This window comes from Dermochelys coriacea, chromosome 2 (genome assembly GCF_009764565.3).
Source record: "Dermochelys coriacea isolate rDerCor1 chromosome 2, rDerCor1.pri.v4, whole genome shotgun sequence".
NCBI lineage: Eukaryota > Metazoa > Chordata > Testudines > Dermochelyidae > Dermochelys > Dermochelys coriacea.
The window spans coordinates 222,582,379-222,608,709 of record NC_050069.1 but is presented as its reverse complement, the minus strand read 5'-3'; the positions used below and the strand labels follow the sequence as shown (position 1 = coordinate 222,608,709).

General features: G+C 39.5%; 1 protein-coding gene across 6 annotated transcripts in view; it reads left to right on the top strand.

Moving 5' to 3' along the window:
- The window catches only part of DYNC1I1 (dynein cytoplasmic 1 intermediate chain 1), a 267,273-nt gene that overhangs the window by 138,932 nt on the left and 102,010 nt on the right, over positions 1-26,331 (top strand). For all 6 annotated transcript variants that reach the window (XM_038391986.2, XM_038391988.2, XM_043509264.1 and 3 more), the window contains 3 exons: positions 7,851-8,013; positions 12,760-12,859; positions 17,068-17,193. In XM_038391986.2, coding sequence (XP_038247914.1) covers positions 7,851-8,013; positions 12,760-12,859; positions 17,068-17,193 — 389 coding nt within the window. The remainder of the gene's footprint in view (positions 1-7,850; positions 8,014-12,759; positions 12,860-17,067; positions 17,194-26,331) is intronic.

Genomic DNA, 26,331 nt, shown 5'->3' with positions numbered 1-26,331 from the left:
CCCAATCCCAAAAGAAGTACAGAACTAAGAAGAGCTGTGCTATCTCTGGTTGTAGCTATGCTCTCACAATGAGGCTGCTTCCTGTTTCTTTTTTTTTTTTAAACAGGTTTATTTTTGAATAGATGCTAGTAACTTAGTCAGATTTTTATAATGGGCTAGGTTGCAGGAAACTATTTCATATTCCTTTGTACTTAGTTAAATGTAGATTTTCTTCTTTATATATTCCCTTTGACTCCAGTGGGAAAAGAATCAGGCCCTGACTGATTAAGGGTTTGCAGGATTAGCCTCTCACTTATATTGTCATCAAAACTATTGGTTTATATTTAACCCAATTTTGCTCCCATCTGGTGGGAACAAGGCTGGAGCCTTTGTTAGGTCCTTTTCTAAATTTATAAGAGAGTTCCTATGTAGACAAAGTACATTTTTTCTGTTATGTCCAAACACATCGGTTTAAAATTTGTGGAGAAAAGACTTGAGACGCTGCAAAATGAAATCTTCAGGGATCATTTTAATTCAGGTGTAGATTGATAAAATGCCATTCGTTTTCATAGCTACATGTTGAATAACTGTTGCCTTCACGTCTCATTTCATTTTTTTAGTTTTTTAAAAGACATTTGGTTCAGTGTAGAATTTATTTCATTGTGGTTTCTGGATGCACATCATATTTTTTCCTCTGAAATAGTCTGTCTGTATTTTTAAAAATGATATTTTAAAATGTATACAGAGAGTTTATTGACTTTTGTTGCGATCCCACACAGCTCCAGAGACATCAGGCCAAAATTCTACTTATGGTTACATGATACAACCCCATTGAAGTTATAATAAATTCACGGCCCCCTAGGATTTCATGGTTGTCACTATGCATCATGCTATGGCCCATCAGAACGTCACGGTCAAAGTGGGGATAGAACTTGGACCCTCTTTCTATCTAATAAGATGCTAGAAGAATCTGTTAGCAATCAGCAGTATAGGCCCTATGCATTATTTAGCTATGTTGGTTCTATCCGGTAGAAGATAGTGGTGCACATACACATTAGCCAGATCAGTACAAAGTGAATGGGGTTGCCTCATTTTAAAAGAGAGCAAAATTTGGCCCACATTTTTTACAACTATTTTTATTAAATTCCAGCCAATCAGCATATAGATTCACTTGATGCTGGTAACTAAATATCGTATTGTTTAACCTGTGTTAAACATCAAAGGGGTATGAAAATTATATATTTTTTTGTTTTCTTCTATATAGTAAATAAATTTGAAGCCCAATATTGCATTGTTAAATATAATTTGTGAAGATGCTATGGGCACATCCAGGTGAACGAGGCCTCTGGAAAAAAAAATACTTTGATCAGCCACTTAGGTTTCTCTTAGTTTCCTCTGAAGAAATTTGTGTGTCTCTTGAAAGCTGAGATCAAAGTATCTGGAAGCTGCCAGAAGGGGAAAAAATTGCGGAAAATTACATAGAACCTTTTTATTTTATTCAAGGTAATAGTCATACAGGGATAAGGATATGGAGAAAATGGAAGTAGCTCTGAAAGATAAATGGGTGGAAAAATCTTCAAATTAAAAAGAGTAACCATGTGTGTTTCAGTTTTCCGCTTATACTTGTATTTGTCACAAGTTGCAGAAGTGTTTTGCATTAGAAAAAGTAATGATATTAACATTCTTGTAAGCAGAGCTCTCCTCAAATAAAACTTCAGAGGCAGCCGAAAGAAACAAGAAAATAAGGTTAAAATATGAAGCTTAATATTGCCTGGGGTATCTGGTGTGTCAGTAAGAAGAATGAGGTAAGCTTGTTTATGTCGTACAAACATTAGCTAAGGTGTTTCTGATACTGAAGAGGGTTTAATAGACTGTTGGCTTCACACAGATGATCGAGAGCTAGGAGGGAGATTTTGCTGAGGCAAAACTGCAGCCATTCATGTCTCCATTGCCCATGAACACCCTGGAGTTTTCAAACTGTTTATTTTTTTCCTTTCTCCCTTCTGCTGATTTTTTTTGTGGAGGGGGAGGGGGCATATATAGTTGGCAAATGCCCAAGTAAAGAATTTATATTTCCAAGCTGCAGAGAGGACTAGGTTTACCTGCTAGTTTTAACCATTTGGAGCAGTTTAAAATTAGTTTGCCATTTGCCTTCACATTCATTTTCTCTTCTTTTATGCCTTTTCCCTGTATTGTCATGCTTGTTGTCTGTGATGCTTGGAAAGCAGTTCTTTGGTGAGGCTGGGATGTTGTCTCATTACAGGCTTCTTCTCCAGATGAGTTCATGTAGTGCTAATTACTATTCAGTAGTGGATGCTACAGTAGGTCAACATGTCCTTTTTGCCAGTTGTTCCTTTCTTACATGCAATGCCCCCATCTAATTCACTTAGAGATATACTGTTCTCCTGCCGTGGTAATTGTTTCACTGCATAGGAAGGCTATGCAGGGGATGTGTATACCCCTTTCCTGGCTTTGAACTCCACAGGGACCACTAATATAACAGTGCATAGTGGAGGGAGTGTCTGGCTTGGGGGAAACAGAGGGACTGGATCATGGAGCTTCAACAAAGGCTAGAGATACTAACTACCCAGCTGCTCTGTTTCCTGGGAGTAGGATTTCTCCCGCACCCCATGCATCTTCCTCGTCCCCATTCTGTCTATGGACCAGATGCTGTGCAGAGAATTTGCCTTTCAAAGTTAAAACTTAGATCAGTTCAAGCAACCCGAGTGTGTAGCCACTTAATAGGCCCCCATGTTAGCTTGGATTAGCTGGCCTAGAGAAAGGAGATTACACCCTGGGCAGTAGATGGTGTAGTCTGTGATGTGGAATAATGACTGCTTTGTTACTGAGCAGACTATTGCCTATATTGGGGTGGGCAGTAGATTCCCCTTGTGAAAGGGAAAGTTGACAGTCTCTGTTAGGAGGGGTCCCAGGTAGAGCCCTGCGATAGGACTGGGCTCCCACAGGGTCTCACAGGACCTGCTGCCAAAATAAAGGGAACAGGTAAAATGTACTTTGTGGCAGGCGGGACTGGGTGGGCAAATAAACCAGACTGCGGTAATTTGTGGGAAAACACTAAATCTCTCCTCAGTTTGTCATAAATAGAATTTCAGCAAAGTAAAACAAGTTTTTCTTTTTTTTATATAAAGGTTTTAACACTTAAATTTAAGCAGGGGATAAAAAAAGGTTTGATGTCTATTATACCAGGAGTTAAAATATTTTTTAGGGCTGTCAATCACAGTTAACTCAAGTGATTAATGCAAAACAAATTAACTAGATTAAAAAAAAATAATTTTGTTTAATCACAATTTTAATCTTACTGTTAAACAATAATAGAATACCAATTTAAATTTATTATAAATATCTTTGCATGTTTTTCTACATTTTCAAATATATTTATTTCAATTACAACACAGAATACAAAGTGCACAGTGCTCACTTAATATTATTATTTTTTATTACAAATATTTGCACTGTAAAAAGATAAACAAAAAAAAGATTTTCAATTCACTTCATACAAGTACTGTAATGCAATCTCTTTATTGTGAAAGTGCAACTAACAAATGTAGAATTTTTTTTTTACAATCTTTGCACTCAAAAACAAAACAATATAAATCTTTAGAGCCTACAAGTCCACTCAGTCCTACTTCTTATTCAGGGAATCACTAAGAAAACAAGTTTTTTTTTTACATTTATGGGAAATAATGCTGCCTGCTTCTTATTTAAAATGTCACCTAAAAGTGAGAACAGGCATTCGCATGACACTGTTATAGCTGGCATTGCAAGGTATTCACATGCCAGATATGCTAAATATTCATATGCCCCTTCATGATTTGACTTGTAGATTGCAATATTTTTTAAAATCTTTTTTGCAGTGTAAATACTTGTAATAGAAATAATAATATAAAGTGAGCACTGTACACTTTGTATTCTGTGTTGTAATTGAATCAATATATTTGAAAATGTAGAAAAACATCCAGAAATATTTATAATAAACTTTAATTGGTATTCTATTATTGTTCATCTGTGTGATTAAAGCTGCAATTAATCGCAACTTTTTTTAAATCTCTTTTAATCTTTTTTTGTGATTATTTTTTTAATTGTTTGACATCCCTAACATTTTTTACATGGTTAAAGCAATATGTGTTTTATTCTTTTAGTGGTAAAAATTCTGTGTAAATTCTGTGTGTGTGTGTGTGTATATATATATATAGATATTAACCAATCTTTTTTTTTGGTAGCATAGGGGAATCTGTGTCTCTTGTGGGTTTTGCGGAATCTAAGGTTTTTGTGGTTGGAAGTGGGATAAAAGTGAAAGAAACAATGTGGAAGCAGGTGGGGGTGGGTATTGTAGTATGGGACAGGAGTGGGATTAAAAAATAGTCCCACGCAGGGCTCAGGTCCCAGGTGTTCTTTTTTCTCTCACACCATCAAGGAAGGTCAGGATCACATTTGGTGCCTCTACTTGCGCTGACTTCTTCCAGGTCATTTCAGAGCTCTCGTTTTCAGAGTAATGCTCATACTCCAAGTCATATGACACTGGATCATGAACAGTAAACATCACACTAATATTTCAGCCTTTATGGGGTAAGATGGACCCCTGTGACTTGCTGCATATTTGGCCGCACTATCTGAATTGGCCCTGTAGTTTAAACATGTAGAGCAATTATGATGATGAGGACAGACTTATAAAGGACAAATATTAGTAAGAGAGATGCAGGGTGTCCAGTGGTTAGGGCACCATCTGGAACTTGAGAAACCCAGGTTCAGTTCCCTGTTTTGCCACAGACCTTGGGCAAGTCATGTCTCTCTGTGCTTCAATTCCACATCTGTAAAATGGGGATAATAGTATTTCCTTATCTCACAGCGGTGTTGTGATGATAAACACAGTGAAGGCTGCAAAGTGTTCAAGTTCTACGGTGCTAGGGGCTATATAAGAATCATAGATAAATATTCTGCTTTTGCTACCTCCATGCTACCTGAATGAATCCATGTATCTGAGAGCAAATGTGGTTTCCTGTGTCCTCTTCAGTACAGCGTGGTGCCAAGCCTTCTAAGGCCAGAACCCAACATAAAGCTACTGGGTGGGAAATGTCAAAAGGGGTGTGCACTGCTGTGTCAATCTGGTATTTGAAACAAAAATCCTATATACTACAGCTCAGCAAGTAGAATATAGTTTCGAAGTGTAGCTTTGAACTCTGTCATTTTGAGTTTCATTAAGTGTTAGGGTACACCAAGGTATGAAGTTACAGTTTAATATCAGTGCTCTCGAGGTGTTCTCAGAGATACAAGGTAAATTCAAGTATATTGAATTAACCTTTGGGCTGTTGCTATTTAACCCAGTAAGATCTGGAGAGACTGAGATATTTTAAAAAATAAATACCTCAATTAAAATCTGAACAGTCAGTTCAAACATAGAAGACCTTTGATTCAGCTATTAATCAGTACCGGTTGGAATCTTTTTAGAAAAATGCTTTGTTAGCTGTTGATTCTTTTACGATATGTTGTTTGGAAGCCTATTTACAAATGTTGGACCAAATTCTTTTCTGGCATAACTGCACTGAAGTCATTAGAGCTTCACCAGCTGGAAATTTGGTCCATTGGCAGGATTAATTTGTTGTAAATCACTGACACCTGTGGCATTTTCCAAAGGTAGATCCTGCACCCTTTTCCAAGGTAGCTAATATAACTAAAACAAAGATTAATTGTTTAAAATGTCATATTGGTAAAGACAGCTTTTCAGTTTATTATGTTTGATTTACAAGATTATAGAGATAGCATACAATGCATTACAAATCACTGGGGTTGGCTGGTATAAACTGAAAGCAGAATTTAGCTTTGGAACTCTAAGAACGTCTCAATTTCCTTTTCTCCTGATGTCCACACTCAAGTTATAGTTTGTGAACAGGTTATTAAACCCTACGAGGAAAGTAAACTCAGTGAATCTTGTAGGGAGTATTTTTTAACTGGTAGAATATATTGAAAATGTCATTTTCAGAATTTGGGCTCAGTTAATGTAAACCAAAAGATCTGGCCCATATCTTTTGTAATAGGATTGTTATATATGACCTGTTTGTGGGTGGCCCCTGAGTGAGTACACAGTGTGAGGAGCAGGGCAAAAAAAGCCTTCCCCCACTTGTGCCCCCACTATCACCTTAGCAAGTTCCAGCTACAATTGCACAATCCCACAAAGTACCAGAGTCCCCTCTTCTCTACCAGCAATAGAGCTAGCCACCATTATAAAGGGTGAATTGTGAAAGGGTTTAGCAATAGGTATGCTCCCTTGTGCACTGGAGAGCTCTGGGAGGCACCTTCACCTACTCAGGGCTCTAAGCCAATCTAAGGGCTAGGTATTCAGAGGTTCCGAGCACCCACAATTCCAGTTGAAGTCAATGGGAGTTGCAGGAGCTCTGCACCTCTAAGAATCAGGCTGTAGTGTAGCAAAGGGTGATGAACCTTGGAGATGTATAACACAGGTATCATATATGTTAGTCACTGATTATAAATAAATATAAGCATATGCTATGATCACACAAACTGACAATTGAGTGTGCAAGCCTAAAAATCCCCATCTCATGTAAGTAGGCTTGGCAAAATTCAATCCTTAATTTCTGATAATATCAATGTATATTTTTAAGCATTTCTTTTTAGATTTTTATCAATTTAAATTTTCAGAGCTGCAGAACATTATGTGGGGATCACACAGTGGGGAGGATCAGACAATAATTATTTAATGACAGTAGATAATAAGAATCAAAAAGTTAAAGTTTTATAATTGTTAAAACACAAATTGTCAACATCCATGTGTCAAAATATTCAAAGTAAATAGCCTTAAATGAAACTCTAATAATTTCTCAAGCAGCAACTTTCTTACTTTGCCTAACTGTAAATTTTGATTATTATTAATGGAAATATTATTTTGTAAATTTGTGTGCATACAGTAAAATTTATGTTTGTCAGCATTAACCAATAAAAATCTAATTCTTCCAAACCTACATATAAGTAGTCACATTTCTTCCAATGGTCATTCATTTGGAAAATGTCTAGTCTTCTAAGGGTTAAGCATATTTTTAATCAAATGTCAGAATCTGGCTCCAAAAAATACTATGCCTGTAAAAGAGTTTGATTCTCTGTAGCTTTTGTTGGTGTCAGTGAGCAGGCAATTGTACAGTAAGTCCGTCCATTCTGGTTTTAAAGTTCTTTTACAAATAATAAAAAAATATTTAAAGAAGATAGAATTTGTTTGTTTTTTTTAAATTTTCTTCACTGTTAACATGCGAAGGGAACTTTAGCTATTTATTTCATTGCCTCACAAACTATCCAAAACAGGAACAAAATTTACCAGTTGCACCAAGAAGAAAAGGAAAGAATAGAACAGAAGTATTATCTGACGTGAAATCCAGCAGCCCTTTTAATACAATGAACTGTAGTATAACTTTTACCAAGTTAAGAAGATTATTTTTTTTTAGCCATAAAAAGTTATCTACTTTAAAAGGGCATTTAAGACAGATCCTCTGTTATATAAGTGTTATGCTTTTTCAAGTTTAGTATGGCAATTAATGTCAGTCAGAACTATTTCCTGAAATATGAATGAAGGGTTTATTTAATTTTGGGTCTTAAGTATTTCCTCTTCAGAATAATAAATATGCAAGATATAGGATATCTTCTGCATAAATGCCACATTCTGTGAATACAGGAGAACATTTCGATACATTTAAAATCATTCTTAGTAAATTTTAAAATGTACTGATTTATTCCTTTCAGTACTGCAATGAGCTTTCGTATAAAAAGTTTCTTTTTGCTGAAGACTTTGATTCATTTGGAAAGGTCTCCACTGTCATATTCTTAACAATGTCTTTGTACTTTGCAAGCTCCTCCTAGAGAATTGACAGAGGAAGAAAAACAACAGATTCTCCATTCAGAAGAATTCCTGATATTTTTTGACCGGACAATACGTGTAATTGAGCGAGCTTTGGCTGAAGATTCAGACATATTCTTTGACTACAGTGGCAGAGATGTAGAAGAGAAAGATGGGTCAGTTTTTTTACTTTTTTAAATAACACCCCCACTCTAATGTATATTGAAAAAAAGCTGATAAAGGTGCATCTTTAAAAAAAATAGAATGCTGTACAGAGATAATGAAACCTCGGAGGTTGATAGTTTGAAAGTCTATAATCAGTGTGTTATACTGAAGTATTTTGTAAAATAGCTTCATGCTTGATTGTTCTGATTTCTTTTAAAATTCTTATTGGAGCTAATCTATATTTTTTGAATTTCAATCTTTTGACAACATTTCAAATTTTGATGAAAACAAGGGAAATATTGGGAAAAAATTATTTTTCCTTCTGATTATTATTTGTCATTTCATACTCCTTTTTAAACTTTGGACCAGATTTTTTGTGTAGTTAGGTACCTAAAGATGTGGAAAGGCTCATGGGATCTTCAAAAGTGACTAGGAGCCTAACTTCTATTGGAGTTGAAAATCCCCTGATGTTCTAAACTACTTTAAAAATCTGGCTCTTTGCAACTGAGCTACTGACTAGATCATCAAGAGAAATCTTTAGGACAACTTCTTCATTATGATTCTTCTTTATTATAGCACTATCTTTCAGACAATGTAAAAAGATCAGGGTCTTGATCACCTGTGTTTGTTAATATGTCATTACACATTTCAAAGGCAGAGTGTTAGTACAGAAATCTTAGACAGTTTCCACCTGGAGTAATTACATTCTGCCTAAATGAGGGCTTGTCTACATGGTCTGAGAGTGTGTGACAAGCCAAGGTGTGAATCTACAACACACTAGCCTGCTGTGCACTAACTGGCCATGTGGACCCTGCTGCGGTGCACTAAAACTTCTGTGGTGCAGTACGTCAAAGTGCACTGCGGAACTTTTAGTGTGTGGTAGCAGGGTCCACCCAGGCAAATACTGAGTGGCAGGCTAGAGAACTGTAGATTCATACCCTAGTTTCACACGCTCTAAGTCTTTGTGTGGACAAGCTCTAAAATTTCTCCCACAGTTTTAATTGGATACAGTATTCTTCATGGACTACCCTAAGCTGTTGGGTAGCATTGCAGTCCACTACTGCACAGCTGCTTCAGTTCACCCCAGAGGTTCCTGTGATTCCTCTATACAGAGTTTATACAGCCAGTTAGTAAAATCTGTGAAGTATTTGGATCCATGTAGCTGAAAGGTGCTATGTAAATGCAAGGTCACAATCATTAAATATCTTTAAATTAAAGCAAGAGTTTCTTTGTCTAAAGTTCAAGAAGAATCATGAAGACAACTTTGAACAGCCCAATCCATTGAATTCACCCTTCTCCTCACAGAGCCAAACCTAAGTGGGGTTAGGGGTGATGGAATCTACTTCTCAACTACCAGCCTGCAGGCAGACCACAGGGCTTCTGCTGCTGTTCTAGCCTATAGGTTGGAATAATAGCAACTGCCCGTCTGTGGAGCTGCCCAGCCACTGAATCTCTATAAGCATGAATCCAGTGCCCCTTCCACAAGGCTTGCTCCTTTTTGTACTGTTCTAATTGAAGTCTATCTTTCCACACATAATGGGTTTGGAGGCTATCTTTTGAGGAGTACAGTAACTCCTCACTTAAAGTCATCCTGGTTAACGTTTCGTTGTTACATTGCTGATCAATGAGGGAACATGCTTGTTTAAAGTTGCACAATGCTCCCTTATAACATCGTTTGGCAGCCACCTGCTTTGTCCGCTATTTGCAGGAAAAGCAGCCCGTTGCAGCCAGCTGGTGGGAGGCTTTGAACCAAGGTGGACCATCAGCCCCCCTCTCAGCTCCCCACTCCCCTAAGTTCCCTGTGTGGCAGCCTCCCAGCGGCTATCAATTGCTGGCAGTTCAGCTGTCCCTCCCCCCACTGCCGTGTGCTGCTCCTGCCCTCTGCTTTGGAGCTGCTCTCCGAGCCTCCTGCTTGCTGTGGGGGGGGGCAGGAGGGAAGAGGGGGGCTAATGTCAGGGTGTCCCCCTCCCCCCTGCTCCTGCACCCAGCTTACCCCATCTGGCAGCACCTGTGGTCTCAGCTTGCTGATCTACTTAACAAGGCAATGTACTTAAGAGTGGGGTCAGCATACTTAAAGGTACAATGCGCATCTCTCTCTCTCTCTCACACACACACACACACACACACATACACAGAGTGTGTCTCTGTCTCTGTCTGCCATGCTGTCTCCCCTCCCTGCATTTGTGCTGCCTTGTAGAGAGTAAGGCTACATTAACTACAATGAGTTAACCCTTTAGGGCTCAGTCAATTGCTAGTTCATCATTTAGCAATAAGGCATTCCCTGGGAAATATCCCACCCTCTGACTTCACCACCTCAACCAAGCTTCACAGTCATCGTTGCTGTGTACCAGTATTAAATTGTTTGCTTAAAACTTAAACTCTGTGTGTGTGTGTGTGTGTGTGTATATATATATATTTATGTGTATATATATATGTGAGTATAATATAGTCTTTTGTCTGGTGAAAAAAATTTCCCTGGAACCTAACCCCCCCATTTACATTAATTCTTATGGGGAAATTGGATACACTTACCATCGTTTTGCTTAAAGTTGCATTTTTTAAGGAACATAACTCCAATGTTAAGTGAGGAGTTACTGTATTAGTTCTCCTTACCAGGCTATCATAGGGCTTCCATGACATTAGGGTTGCCAACCCTCCCGGATTGGCTAGGAGTCTACTGGAATTGGCCTCAGTCTCCCGGTGACTATTAAAAGCAATCTGGGAGTTTTTAATAGGCCAAAAGTCCAGTCAGTGGTGCAGCAGGGCTAAGGCAGGCTCCCTGCCTATTCTGGCTCCGTGTGGCTCCCGGAAGTGGCCGGCATGTCTGGCTCCTAGGCACAGGAGTGGCCAAGGGGTCTCTGTGTGCTGCCCCCCATACCCCGCCCAGAGCACCAACTTCAGAGCTCCCATTGGCTGGAAACTACAGCCAATGGGAGCTATGGGGGCATTCCTGCAGGCAGGGGCAATATGCTGAGCCACCTGGTCCCCCCTGAGCCTAGGAGCCAGACATGCTGGTCGCTTCCGGGAGCCATCCGAGGTAAGCGTTGCCCAGAGCCTGTACCTCTCACCCTCTTCCGCACCCCAACCCCCTGCCTCAGCCCTGAGGCCTCTTCTGCACCCCAACCCCCTGGCCCAGTCTCAGCCCAGAGCCCCCTCCCCACTCCAAACCCATCGGTTCCACTTCCCAGCCCAGAACCCACACCCCCACCTGCACCCAACCCCTTGCTCCACCCCAGTGAAAGTGAATGAGGGTGAGGGAGAGTAAGCGATGGGGGGGGGGATGGAGTAAGAAGGCGTGGGACCTCGGAGAAGGGGCGGGGCAGGGGCATGGCCTTGGGGGAAGGGCAGGACAGGTGGCGGGCCAAGGATGTATGAGTTTGTGCGACTAGATAGTTAGCAGTGGCAACCCTGCATGACATCAAAGACCTTACTTAGACCCTTGCAGTGAGTGAATCCACAAGGAACAGAAAAAGGTAACATGTGATAGGGGACTACGTATATAGGACCAGACAGTCATTATAACTTGAGTGGTGATAACTTATGTCGATTTGGAGCTGGGGCATATTATGGCTTTATAAGAACTATATGCATTTCATAGGCACTGTGGAATATGTTGTTTATTATTATTTGAATTGTGGCAGTACCTAGAAGCTCCAGCCATGGACTAAGATCCCATTGTGCTAGGTGCTGTACAAACCTTGAACAAAAGATGGTCCCAGCCTCAAATAGCTTACAATCTAAGTATAAGACAAGAAACAACTGATGGATACAGACAGACCAGATGGAGGAGCACCAGGAAACAATGAGATCATACTAGTCAGTGTGATAGGCAGTAGTTACAGTTCACCACTTGCCTAACAGTTGTCAAGTTTTTGGTAAGTATCACGGCACAGGAGAGTTTTAAGAAGAGTTTGGAAGGAGGATAAGGAATTAGCTTTTTCAATGTTTACAGGGAGCTCCTGCCATGCATAAGAGACAGCATGGAAGAAAGGGATCATTGTTTGAAAATGTAACAAGTGGGTGATGAAGGCTAGAATCATTGGACGATTGGAGGTGGGAAGTGACATCTCATTAGCATGAGAGAGATGATCAGTGGGGTAGGGATAGGCTGAGAATGGTCTTGAAAATTAAGACAAATAGTTCAAGTTTGATGGATGGAGAAAGGGGAGCCAGTGGAGGGATGCAAGGGAAGGGGTGACAATCAAAGCAATGAACTAGCAAAATGGTCTTTGCTGCAGAATTTTGAATGGAAATGATTGGAGCAAGATTGCAGAGAAGTGGAAGTTGGGAAATGATGAGACTTTTAGCTGCGTGGGTGGATAGGAAAGGTTGTATCTTAGTGATGTTACACAAAAAAAATTTGCAAGGTTTGACCAAGCCTGAATGTGAGGATCAAGATTGAGGACAGAATTGAAGATGATGCCCAGGTTGTAGGCCTGAGTGACAACAAGGTTTTTTGTACACAATGATTGAGGAAGGTGAATGGGTGAGGGTTTGGGGGGGGAATTAGCAATTTTGCTTTGGGTCAAATATGTGCACAAATTTTATTTCAAATGCAAAAATGTAACTCTTATATTACTCCCAGGTAAGATGGCCAATATGATCAAATAGCCAGAAACAGGATTATTAAGTGAAGATGACAAGGCTAGGAAAGAGGGAATGGGAAAAGGGGGCAGTCAGAAATCCTTACATTTGTAGTCATGGTAAGTAAGCCTTGGTACTTTAAAGCATACCTTTTGTTGTTTGAATCCACACAGAGATGTTCAAGCCGGAGCCAACCTTTCCTTTAATCGTCAGTTCTATGATGAGCATTGGTCAAAGCATCGTGTTGTCACCTGTATGGATTGGTCTCTTCAGGTAAGATTTGAAGTTGTGAGCCACATGTAAAGCTTTGATTCTGTTTTATCTGGTAAGATTTTGTTTCATTGACATTAGGCATTAGTTAACAATTGGCTCTGAAAGAGTGTATGTGTGTGTAGGGGGAGACTAGTGAATATATGAATCTGTTTTTTGGTTTTATTTGATGTTAAAAATCATGACTTAATATTTAAACTATGTATTAATAACCCTACCCCAACCTCCAGCTTTCCACTCTCTTAACAACTTCTACCCTACAGTTACAAAAGTTCTGTACAAAAGTTTGTGGCCCATTGAAAGTTTGTAATTTGGCAACCAAGTAAAGTAAACACAATTGCAGGCAGGAATAACTAGCATAAAGAATTTAATATTTTGACTGTTTTATTTTTCATATTTAGTGCCTTAAAAAAGATGTTGAATGTACCTGACTCTGCCACAGAGATTTTCAGCAGAGCTCTATGAAAACCAAAGCGTCTTACTGAAGACTTTAGACTCCAGCTTGCCACAGAGTACACCGGTTTTCAGTACTGGGGCTTCCTTCCTGCAGGTCTCTGAGATATACAGGAGCAGTGACTAGTTGAAAGGGAAGGAGCAGATGAGGAGGACATGACATATCCCTGCTCCTGAGTACCTTAGGAGCTCAATGTGTAAAAGTTTATGTGCTTAAAGTTGAAGTAGATGAGCAGTGTACATGGGCGGGAAGAGGCAGTGGAATAGGCACCCAGTGATTCTGACTAGGAATAATTTTCTCTCAATCCTCCTGTACATCTCCTAAGATGCACAGTAGGACTTTCTTTTGTCCCTCCATACCAGGTGATGGGTCTTTGTGTGTTAAAATGCTAGTTGACAAGGTGAGGGGAAGCAGTGAATTGGCAGGCAGTTAGAATGAAAGGAGTTGGAAGCCAGGGAGAGACAGTCCTGCATTAGATCAGGGGGCCCACATAATTTAGGTTTAATATGTCATATAGGCCATAGTGCCTTGGTTACATCATACATGATCCAAAATACTTTAGGAACAATGGGATACAATCTCATCTGCATATGAACAGAGTTTTTTCGTCTATATAACTGACTTCCCATGAATCAAATTAAGAAATGATTTCTGTGCTTTTCTACCGAAGAATATAAATTTTACAAGAGGTATGTACTGGCATGTGGGTGGCCTTTAAGAACATATGGATTTACACAGAAATCAAATATAAGCCTGAGGAAATGCTTATCGTGGTTGTTCACTTGTTCAGGAGCTGGAAATTACATGGAATTCTTATCTGATATTTTCCTAACAGGCAGCTTTTTCTGTAGTCCCAGGACAGCAAGATAAAGCCAAGTTAGAACACTGCCAGATGTAATTTTTCAGACCCTCAGGCACACAAGCATGTTCTATTTCCCGCCTCTTTGTTCTGGGGTGGCCCCGCCCTGCCTTTCCCTCCCAGTAGCTCCTGAGTCCTTATTTCTTTAGCATGTGCAGGCTGAGCTATTCTTGGTGCCACTCCACATTTCACTGGGGGTGGGGCCCTCTGGCTTTTCTATTTCCTTTGTCATGTACATGTAATGCAGAAGGAACGTGGGCAAGCTTGATGTGTCTCACCAAGCAGAGGTTTATGTTATGCTCACACTCCCACCCCGACATTGTGCAATACCTAGTGTACCAAACGGTATTTGACCTATCAGGCGAATGGCAGAATACATTACTCAATTGTCTGTGATTAGCTGTTCCTTCAAAATACGCTGAAGGCAAGTTAACTGGAAAAAATATAAAAAGAACATTGATGCCTTGATTAAACACATTATCTTGTTCCCTAGTCATTTGTGACATATGGGCCAGGACATGTGGGATCCCTCATACAATTGAAGTTAATCCAGTAGTCCTCTCATTCTTTTGCAGAAAGAAGGGTAAAAGTCTTAGGTCCTTACTCAGCTTTTATTCAGACCAATGCCCAAATAGGTTCAACTTTCATGTAAAAAGGGAGGGAAATCACATTGCTTGGTTTAGAACAAGGTTATATCGGATAATCTAAAGCCAAAAACAAGTGAAAAGCTACAGAGTTCAGACACACAATGCCTGATCCTTCTTGATGCTCATGTGATCACCCCAAAGGCAGGCCAAGGGTGGGACATTTTACAAAACTGTCCTTAATGTAGAGAGGACCTAAGTGTGGTGTTTTTGTCCCTGGGCTTGCTCCCTTCAGATAAAAGCATTGTCCTATTGCTAAGTGTGGTGTTTGTCTGTGGGATTTACCCTTGTCTTCTCAAAATGGGGATTGGTATGCACTCATTAATTGGGGACTTGGGAGTCAGGATTTTCTTCATCAACCCCTGAAAGATGCCCAACTGACAAATTTCATAGTGCTTCACCTCCTCTCTCAATAGCAATCACCCCTTCAAGTCAAAACTCCTCATAATGGTGATTGTCCAATTCAATATGATGCCAATGATTGAATATCTAAAGTTGGGACTAAATTTACGAGTTGATGCCCTCACTATGACTGCAGAATGCATGCAAACTGATGACTTACAAGCCTGCATTTGTTTGTGCTCAGACAGACTACCATAAAGTCACTTAGAAACCTCCAGTTGTATTCTATAGGAGAATGAACTAGCCCCAAATAGGCAACTGTGCCTGTAAACAAATACTTAGGTACACAGTTAAGCTGTCTTTACCTCTCTTTCAATCCTCGGAGGGATTGGCTGGTTTCTGGTGTAAAGCAGATCAGTCTCAAGGATGCTGTATTAAAGAGCTGTTTCTCCCAACTCTGCATTTCCCCTGTACAGTGATAAATGGCTTGGAACTAAGAGATCTCACCATCCTTCCTATGTAATGCTGCAGATACCAGAAGAAGAACTTGAGCTGAATCACTCTTGGTTGAAATTGGAGAGGCTTGATGACAAGTCATTCTCCATGAGAGCCCCATTGGTTTGCCCCATTGGTTTTCCAGAACCCACATCTTCTAACCTGGACATGCTACAAAGCTCATCTTTTTATCTGGGGCATTTGGATTGAGGGATAGAGTTTTCTGAAGTATATGTATGTGAGTAAGTTGGGGACAAGAACAGTAAATGACTTGTGTTGTGTGGGTAGATTATTATTATTAGTTATTTTGATCTTGATATTTGATACCTGGGTTTTTAAAGATCGTAAAAGTGGCCAGGCCGATTTCGATGGTCACTTATTAGATTAAATTATGAAATACATAAACAAGTATTTGCATAAGGTATGTGCATAATGATGTACTCATTCACTCATATGCCAGTTATATGTCAGTTATATATATATAATATAAATCTACTTTATTACAAAAGAATCTAACCTAATCTTGCTGAAAAATAAGCAATATTGTTTATTTTTCAGCAAGATTAGGTTAGATTCTTTTGTAATAAAGTAGATTTCTTGTTTTTTCTCATTTCTGATGTAACTGAACTGAAGTAAATGGACTTACATCAGAAATATGTTTGGTTCACTCTCCTTAAATTAGTTTTGCTTATGATATTTGAAAACAATATATTTGTAATCAATATAGTCTGAAAGTCTAATTCATCACACATGTTTTCTTTGAGACTGAGTGTACTAGAAAATATGGGCTCGGTTCTTCACTGTAATAAGTGCCCTCAAATGCTGTTTGATGGCATTCTTCACTTCAAAAGAGAACCTCAGCATCTTGCAGAATTGGACCCTGTGTGAAGATATTTTCATTCGTTATTTGAATCTTCTGTACTAGATGCCTTATTCTTATTCTGAAATAAGAAGGAAAAAGCAACTCTCTACCATACTGAAAACTGTGGACTTCAGAATAAAAGCTGATCTATTGGTCAGAAAGGAAATGTTTTAAGCATTCAGGTTAAATTGTCAGATTTCACTGTAGTAGAATTTTAGTATAGGGACCTGTTTCATAGCAAAGTTTGAATATTTGAAGTCTTTCTTAAGTTATACTTTTTAGAGAACTACCTACAGTAAATAATATTATCCTGGTGATATCTGAGAGGATGCTGATATGGAGCCAAGAGAGAAATCTTTAAGGACTTCACTAATAAAATATAAAACCAAAATGTAGTTAAACAGTATGTTTGGAGTGGTGTGTATTATTATTAAAACCAGATACTTGATACCACATGTAGTGTGAGAAATGATTGCTTCTGTCTCATATGATTTCACATAGTTTCTTCATCCCCAAAACAGAATCTAATCCTACTGCATGTTCTCTCATGTCTAGTACCCTGAATTGATGGTTGCTTCTTATAACAATAATGAAGACGCTCCACATGAGCCAGATGGGGTGGCCTTAGTTTGGAACATGAAGTTTAAGAAAACCACACCAGAATATGTTTTCCATTGTCAGGTAAGATTCAATAAGCCATTCTTTTCATACTTGGCAAAATAGAGTTTGCTATGCAACCCATCTGCCTATTGCTTGGATGAAGAGGCCGAGGTTAAAAATAGACAATTTTGGAAAAAGTACAAGCAGCAGTCTAATGCTTTGAGAAAGCATCAATCCTTCTGAAACAATAATGCAGCCCTGTCAGGGATTGAGTGTTTTTCTCTATTTAAAACAACCCCAAAAGAATTAGTTTATAAAGACTTTGCACTTATGAAGTAACTGTGGTGTACCACTTCCTCATATGCTTTCCCACCCACGTTAGCTTCCTTGCATCCTCTGTGTCCCAAGCTGCCTACTCTTACTCTTCTGATGTTCAATGTGATTTTTTCAACTTTAAAATTCATAAATATACACCACATTTCTGAACATTCATTTTGCTGATATCTTGGTAAAAATGACTTAAGCAATATGAGGATTCTTCAACAAATCAAGCTACCATTTAATTTCACTCAATGCTATTGCATGACTAAGCCTCTTCAGAAGTCTATAGACAATTTAAAAATAGTCTGACAGTTCATTTCCTTGTGCATGTTTACACTTCTTTCCCCATTGTTTTTCTATTTGACATGACATAGCCTGAAATCATCTGAGTTTTCTGCTCATATGCTCTGTTTCCATCAGATTGCCCAAATAATGGAGCATGGCTTGGGCCAAGACTCCAGTTCCTTTATTAATACCCTTCCATTGTAATTATGTTTGGAATCCCGGCATGCAAAAAGCATATGGGAAAGTTTCAGTTTGTAAAACTTTACAATTGGAGATTAGTAAACTGCAGATTATGCTCTGATAAAAATTGCTTCTTTTGGAAGAATATGTATTACATGGCTAGCTATGTAAACTGAGGTTCATTTTACATTTAAGGACCAAACATCTTTTTAAACTAAATTTATGTTTGGAGTTTGGTACATTATCAGATATAACATAGTGGGAGGGAGTTGCTGGAATTGGAGTAACTGCTTCAATCTGATTAAGTACCCTTTAATTCACGTGTTTTTCTAATTTACTATCCCAAAAGCAACTCCACAAGAAGCCTGGGCCTGCACAGTAAATATGCCATATATATTTTTATCTTTGAAATAAGAACATTTTTTTCTTGGTATCCTATTTGGCAGTCTGATATGTCCCTTCAACACATCTGAGAGCATGGCATCCTAATTATGCCCAGATCATTTTAAGATGTTCATGCAGCTTCATGTTCTAAACAAAATATTAAAGTGGAGAAAATACCCATTGCATATTCAAAAGGAATATGGTTTTATTCAAGTTAATGGCCAGATTCTGACCAGTCCAGTATGGGAAGGGGAAGACCTTCCTGTGAGGGAAAGACCAGCTACAGAGAGAATAATATACCCCATGAATTAAAAATCTGCCAGGACATGCACTTTATTTAAGGCTAAACCAGCTCATGGAAATGAACAAGCATGGAGCTAGATTCATCCCTCCATGGGAAACCATCCCCTCACGGCACAAAGATGTCTTCAAGATTTGACTAATTGAGTTTCTTCCTACTTCTCCCATTGCAGGGAGGGGTAGATCTCCTCACTTTCTGCCATGATATGATACAACATAGGGTCTGGACCCCTGAAAATCTCTGTCTTTTGGGATAGTCATGTAGCACTGTGCCTTCATGCAGCAACTTGGGTTAACCTCTCCTCCAGTAACAATGAGCTCAGATTCTGTGTCTACTGGAAATATTGTGTTGCTGTGCCAAGATATCCACAACATTTTGATGCTGCTGTTCCCCGGTGCCATTTTAAGTTGGAGCCAAATTTGAACCATGGTTGCTGGGAAAATATCACATAGAATTTCTCCTGTCCCGGATAGGCTGAGCATACCCCATGTGATTTAGTGGGGCAGCAGAAAGCATTTCACTTGATCTCTTGAATACACGCTGTTTTAGCTGAGCTAATGATTCAGATGGAAAATACAAAAAAAAATGTATGCTACTCAGAGTCTGGAAGTCAGTTCTCTAGATCATCATGTTGTTATTCTATTAGTTAGTGGAAACCAACTGTGTTATTATTTAGCCTCATATCATATACATTACAGTTTTGCAAGGGAAACATTCCCTGACTCAGAGTCCTGATTTAGCCAGTTCACTATGTCTTGTACCAGCTATGCCCAGTTTTCCTTCAGATCCAGCTGACACTGTGGCTGTTCAGTAGTTATAGGTGAATGTACATTCTTTATTACAGCTACGTTGCCCAGGCACGACAAAAGCTCTGCCTTAATCAGTTGCCCCCCACAACACCTCCTATCCTTTGTCCCTGTATTTCCACATATCTGAGGTCTTGGAAAAACATCCATTGACCATGGGTAACCAAAATGTCCTATGCAGGCAAGACATCTGATCTGCTCACAGCTGTCCTCCCACAGTGATCACATATTATCTTCCACATAGACTCCATAGACAACACCTTCCATCATCTTCTACTCCACAATGATCTTTAAACTCAACCTATACAAATATGTATATAGTGACTAGAAATACCACCATCTTGATTTAGTTCACCCTGTAGCCATCCAGATATGTAACAACCATTTATGAGTAAGCTGTAACACAAGGACCTACAGGCCTCAGGCCTGCATGACAATTAGCTTAGACTAGCTAAGGCAGTGATAGGAAAGTTGTATTTAACCAATAGATTGACCTTAAATCACAAGATAAGGATTACAATAAATGAGAGTGGTACATGATAGGAAAAGGCAGAGTGAGGAACTGCAGAAGTACACTTTTGGAATTTTAGGAAAGCTTAAAAGTTTGTTGAGTTTAACCAAAACTTACATGTATTAACTGCAGGTATACCATGGCAACTAATTGATGTAAATGCTAATGAGAATAATGTAAATGATTAATTGACCTAGTGAGGATAGGGACTCTAATATTGTTATGTCGAAGTACATACAAGGAAAGAAAGTTAAAACCATCATTAAATATTATAAGATATTGGGGTGGAGGGGGAGGCAGCGTAACTGTCTATGAAAGGTAAGACCTAGCCTGTGGGCAGTTGGATACCTTGGAATGACCATATGCAGATCGCTTCACCTATTCCGGGGTTCCCCAAAAGAGATGATGTGAGTATGCAAGTGTTGGACATTTTGTATTGGCTCTATCGCCTATCCTATATTATAGTGGTTGTGATCCTGTTGGTTTGACTAACAAATTTTATAACATTACTCATGAGAGAGCACATAATGGACTGTTTCTCATGTGCTCCTCAAGGTCCTCATTCTGTTGACAACCTCACTACTGTAGCTAATTCGGAAGCAGAACCCTTTCAACTATTGCGTAGTAGATAAAAGCAAATACCCGCTTATCAGTCAGGCTACAACACTCTCAGTATGCCTCTGAGATATAGCAGATGCAGGCCAGATATGAACCCTTTACTTTGTGCATTCCACATAAATCAGCCACACGTGCCAGAGTACAACATTAACAGACACAGGCTGAAGCATTTCTTTTTCTGCATGGAGGAGAAACAGGAGCTTGTACTTGAGCAGAATATATTGCATATTGAATTGTGTTCAATTACATGAAAAGTTTCTAAAATTGTTGTAGTACCTATGAATTTCCTAAAAAGAAAAGGAGTACTTGTGGCACCTTAGAGACTAACAAATTTATTAGAGCATAAGCTTTCGTGAGCTACAGCTCATTTCCTGTATGTCTATTACCAGTAGGTACATGCTGTGAGGTGATGTTTGTGGAACCTTCACTTTTTTATGTTCTGATCTGACTTTCAAATGTTTAGTGTTTTCAACCTACAACATACGGTATATAACATAAATCTACATTAACAAGGTATTTTTGAGGCAGATGAAATGAGAGGGAGAGATGGGCTTTTTGTTTTTTGAATTACCCCATTCCTTCCCATTTAAATGCCTTTTTTCTATCCCAGAAAATCCAGAATTATATTTTGCTCACTAGTCCAAGTTCTGGTTCTAGTGAACCCACCTGATCATCCACAAAATCATACTTTGCTTTTTGAATGGCAGCTTTGTAATGAGATTCAGATATGAGACAGAGATTCATATTACAGATGTGAGTGTCTTCAAACTACACAGCCAAAGAACCCATGCAAACTAGTTCTGAGAAAAAAATTAATATATTTATGAACCCATTTCAAACCAAGCTCTAGGAAATACCCCCAGAGATGGTGTTCTAGCATCAGCAGCAGTAGGCTTGTGGAACCTCTATAAGCCATTATTCAGACAAGTGAACTTCATCTGGACAGAATCTTAAATGATTTCAGCTTTAGAGTACATTCTGTGAATGTTTGAAATTCAATGTCAGGAGCCATAACCTTACTTCTATATCTTTTCCAGTATATATTAAAGATGGTTATAAGTAAAATTCATTACAATGGGGTTTAAAGCTTTTTAGTGTTTGTTGTTTATTGTAATCATTTGCAAGACCACTGGAATTGCCATAGCTGATCACATCCATGGTCTGCCTTGTCCAGTATTCTTTCTGAAAGTGGTCAGTACCAAATGCTTCAGTGGAAGGTGTATAATTGCCACAAGGTCAGTTATGCAATAATCTGTCAATAGAGGAGTTTGTTCCTAACACCAGGCAGCTAGGCTCTGGTTTTTAAGAGTGATTAGGCATTGCTGCATTCAGTATTGCAACATCTAGCTGATTTACGATCCAAAGTATCATTGTCAAAAGAGATTTGGGCACTTGTGGAGCCAAAATCCCTGTGACAGTTTATACAATTTAGGCTCCTAAATGCCTAAATCATTTTTGAAAATGAGATTTAGGTTTCCAAATCAGTTAGGCATTGCAATGCCGAGTGCAGCAACACCTAAATATCTTCAAAAATCTGAACCCTAGTTGTTAGTTATGTCCTGAAGCATGGGGGATGATCTCCCCATAACAGACCTGAAGAGCTCTGTGGAGCTTGAAAGCTTGTCTCTTTCACCATCAGAAGTTGGTCCAATAAAGATATTACCTCACCCACCTTGTCTCTCTTATTTTAGCTATTGTAACTGGTGATTATATTCTTGCTATTATTATAAACATCTAATTATTTTAAAAATCCTACTAAGTACTTTGGCCATAGGATCTGAAACTATGGGTGCTGGGAGTGCTGCTGCCAATAATTTGAAGTAGTTACTATCATATACATGATTTAGTTTGGTTCAATGGCTCTCAGCAGCCCCACTATGCAAATTGTTCCAGCGCCCTTGACTTTGGCTTATTAATGTAGTGTGGGTGGCAGTACGTTTCACAGGTCAATTATATCCTGTGTAAAAGTTTGATCATTTTTAAATATGTTGCTTTTTAATTTCTTTGACTATTCCGTTGTTATGTTTTAGAAGGGGAAAGACTAAATAACAACATCCAATTCACCTTCTCTCTATTATTCATTACTTTATATACTTCCATCACTTTATCTCCTCTTCTCCTTTCTTCAAAACAGAAACAAGACAGTCCTAGTAATTTTAATCTCTTCTGATGTGGAAATCTTTCTTTGCTTCATCATATTTTTTTTTTTACCCTTCTCTGGACTTTTTCTCTTTCTGGATATATCCAATGGCATGCTGCTGCCAATATTTTAACAAGGGAGTGCCACAAATTGTTTCCTCCATTAGCTCATCATAAATCCTAGCACCACAAGGGTGCATGTGGTGGTAGAATTCAGAGTAGCAGCCGTGTTAGTCTGTATTTGAAAAAGAAAAGGAGTACTTGTGACACCTTAGAGACTAACAAATTTATTTGAGCATAAGCTTTCGTGAGCTACAGCTCACTTCATTGGATGCATTTGGTGGAAAATACAGTGGGGAGATTTATATACATATACAGAGAACAGGAAACAATGGGTTTTATCATACACACTGTAAGGAGAGTGATCACTTAAGATGAGCCATCACCAGCAGCAGGGGGGGAAAGGAGGAAAACCTTTCATGGTGACAAGCAAAGTAGGCTATTTCCAGCAGTTAACAAGAACATCTGAGGAACAGTGGGGGGTGTGGTGGTGGGGAGAAATAACATGGGGAAATAGTTTTACTTTGTGTAATGACTCATCCATTCCCAGTCTCTATTCAAGCCTAAGTTAATTGTATCCAGTTTGCAAATTAATTCCAATTCAGCAGTTTCTCATTGGAGTCTGTTTTTGAAGTTTTTTTGTTGAGGATAGCAACCCTCAGGTCTGTAATCGAGTGACCGGAGAGATTGAAGTGTTCTCCGACTGGTTTTTGAATGTTATAATTCTTGACGTCTGATTTGTGTCCATTTATTCTTTTATGTAGAGACTGTCCGGTTTGGCCAATGTACATGGCAGAGGGGCATTGCTGGCACATGATGGCATATATCACATTGGTAGATGCGCAGGTGAACGAGCCTCTGATAGTGTGGCTGATGTGATTAGGCCCTATGATGGTGTCCCCTGAATAGATATGTGGACAGAGTTGGCAACGGGCTTTGTTGCAAGGATAGGTTCCTGGATTAGTGGTTCTGTTGTGTGGTGTGTGGTTGCTGGTGAGTATTTGCTTCAGGTTGGGGGGCTGTCTGTAAGCAAGGACTGGCCTGTCTCCCAAGATCTGTGAGAGTGATGGGTCGTCCTTCAGGATAGGTTGTAGATCCTTGATGATGCGTTGGAGAGGTTTTAGTTGGGGGCTGAAGGGGATGGCTAGTGGTGTTCTGTTATTTTCTTTGTTGGGCCTGTCCTGTAGTAGGTGACTTCTGGGTACTCTTCTGGCTCTGTCACTCTGTTTCTTCACTTCAGCAGGTGGGTATTGTAGTTGTAAGAATGCATGATAGAGATCTTGTAGGTGTTTGTCTCTGTCTGAGGGGTTGGAGCAAATGCAGTTATATCATAGAGCTTGGCTGTAGACAATGGATCGTGTGGTATGATCTGGATGAAAGCTAGAGGCATATAGGTAGGAAAAGCGGTCAGTAGGTTTCCGATATAGGGTGGTGTTTTTGTGACCATCGCTTATTAGCACCGTAGTGTCCAGGAAGTGGATCTCTTGTGTGGACTGGTCCAGGCTGAGGTTGATGGTGGGATGGAAATTGTTGAAATCATGGTGGAATTCCTCAAGGGCTTCTTTTCCATGGGTCCAGATGATGAAGATGTCATCAATGTAGCGCAAGTAGAGTAGGGGCATTAGGGGACGAGAGCTGAGGAAGCGTTGTTCTAAGTCAGCCATAAAAATATTGGCATACTGTGGGGCCATGCGGGTACCCATCGCAGTGCCACTGATTTGAAAGTATACATTGTCCCCAAATGTGAAATAGTTATGGGTGAGGACAAAGTCACAAAGTTCAGCCACCAGGTTAGCCGTGACATTATCGGGGATACTGTTCCTAATGGCTTGTAGTCCATCTTTGTGTGGAATGTTGGTGTAGAGGGCTTCTACATCCATAGTGGCTAGGATGGTATTTTTAGGAAGATCACCAATGGATTGTAGTTTCCTCAGGAAGTCAGTGGTGTCTCAAAGATAGCTGGGAGTGCTGGTAACGTAGGGCCTGAGGAGGGAGTCTACATAGCCAGACAATCCTGCTGTCAGGGTGCCAATGCCTGAGATGATGGGGCATCCAGGATTTCTAGGTTTATGGATCTTGGGTAGCAGATAGAATACACCTGGTCGGAGTTCTAGGGGTGTGTCTGTGCGAATTTGTTCTTGTGCTTTTTCAGGGAGTTTCTTGAGCAAATGCTGTAGTTTCTTTTGGTAACTCTCAGTGGGATAAGAGGTAATGGTTTGTAGAAAGTGGTGTTGGAGAGCTGCCTAGTAGCCTCTTGTTCATATTCCGACCTATTCATGATGACGACAGCACCTCCTTTGTCAGCCTTTTTGATTATGATGTCAGAGTTGTTTCTGAGGCTGTGGAGGCTTGAATAGAGTCTGGGAATGGATGAGTCATTACACAAAGTAAAACTATTTCCCCATGTTATTTCTCCGCCCCCCCCCCCCGCCACTGTTCCTCAGATGTTCTTGTTAACTGCTGGAAATAGCCTACCTTGCTTGTCACCATGAAAGGTTTTCCTCCTTCCCCCCTCCCCCCGCTGCTGGTGATAGCTCATCTTAAGTGATCACTCTCCTTACAGTGTGTATGATGAAACCCATTGTTTCATGTTCTCTGTGTATGTATATAAATCTCCCCACTGTATTTTCCACCAAATGCATCCGATGAAGTGAGCTGTAGCTCACGAAAGCTTATGCTCAAATAAATTTGTTAGTCTCTAAGGTGCCACAAGTTCTCCTTTTCTTTTTGTGGTGGTAGAAGTAGAAAGACAGGAAAGAATGAGGGAGATGAGTTTGTTCATTTGTTTTCCTATGTAAGCTAAAACATTTTATTGGAAACCTAACCAAAGAGAAGGCAACACTCCTTCCAAGGAAACATTTGTTAAATGCTTTTCACGAGTGTTCTTTGCTAATCACAAATATACTCAAGAAGAAAAGGAGTACTTATGGCACTTTAGAGACTAACAAATTTATTTGAGCATAAGCTTTCCTGAGCTACAGCTCACTTCATCAGATACATTCAGTGGAAAATACAGTAGGGGGATTTTATATACACAGAGAACATGAAACAGTGGGTGTTACCATACACACTGTAATGAGAGTGATCAGGTAAGGTGAGCTATTACCAGCGGGGGGGGGAGAACCTTTTGTAGTGATAATCAAGGTTGGCCATTTCTAGCAGTTGACAAGAACCTGTGAGGAATAGTGTGTGTGGGGGGGGAGGGGGAATAAACATGGGGAAATAGTTTTACTTTGTGTAATGACACATCCACTCCCAGTCTTTATTCAAGCCTAATTTAATGGTGTCCAGTGTGCAAATTAATTCCAATTCAGCAGTCTCTCATTGGAGTCTGTTTTTGAGGTTTTTTTGTTATAATATTGCCACTTTAGGACTGTAATCAAGTGACCAGAGAGATTGAAGTGTTCTCTGACTGGTTTTTGAATGTTATAATTCTTGATGTCTGATTTGTGTCCATTTATTCTTTTATGTAGAGTCTGTCCTGTTTGGCCAATGTACATGGCAGAGGGGTATTGCTGGCACATGATGGCATATATCCCATTGGTGGATGTGCAGGTGAATGAGCCTCTGATAGTGTGGCTGATGTGATTAGGCCCTATTATGGAAATCCCCTG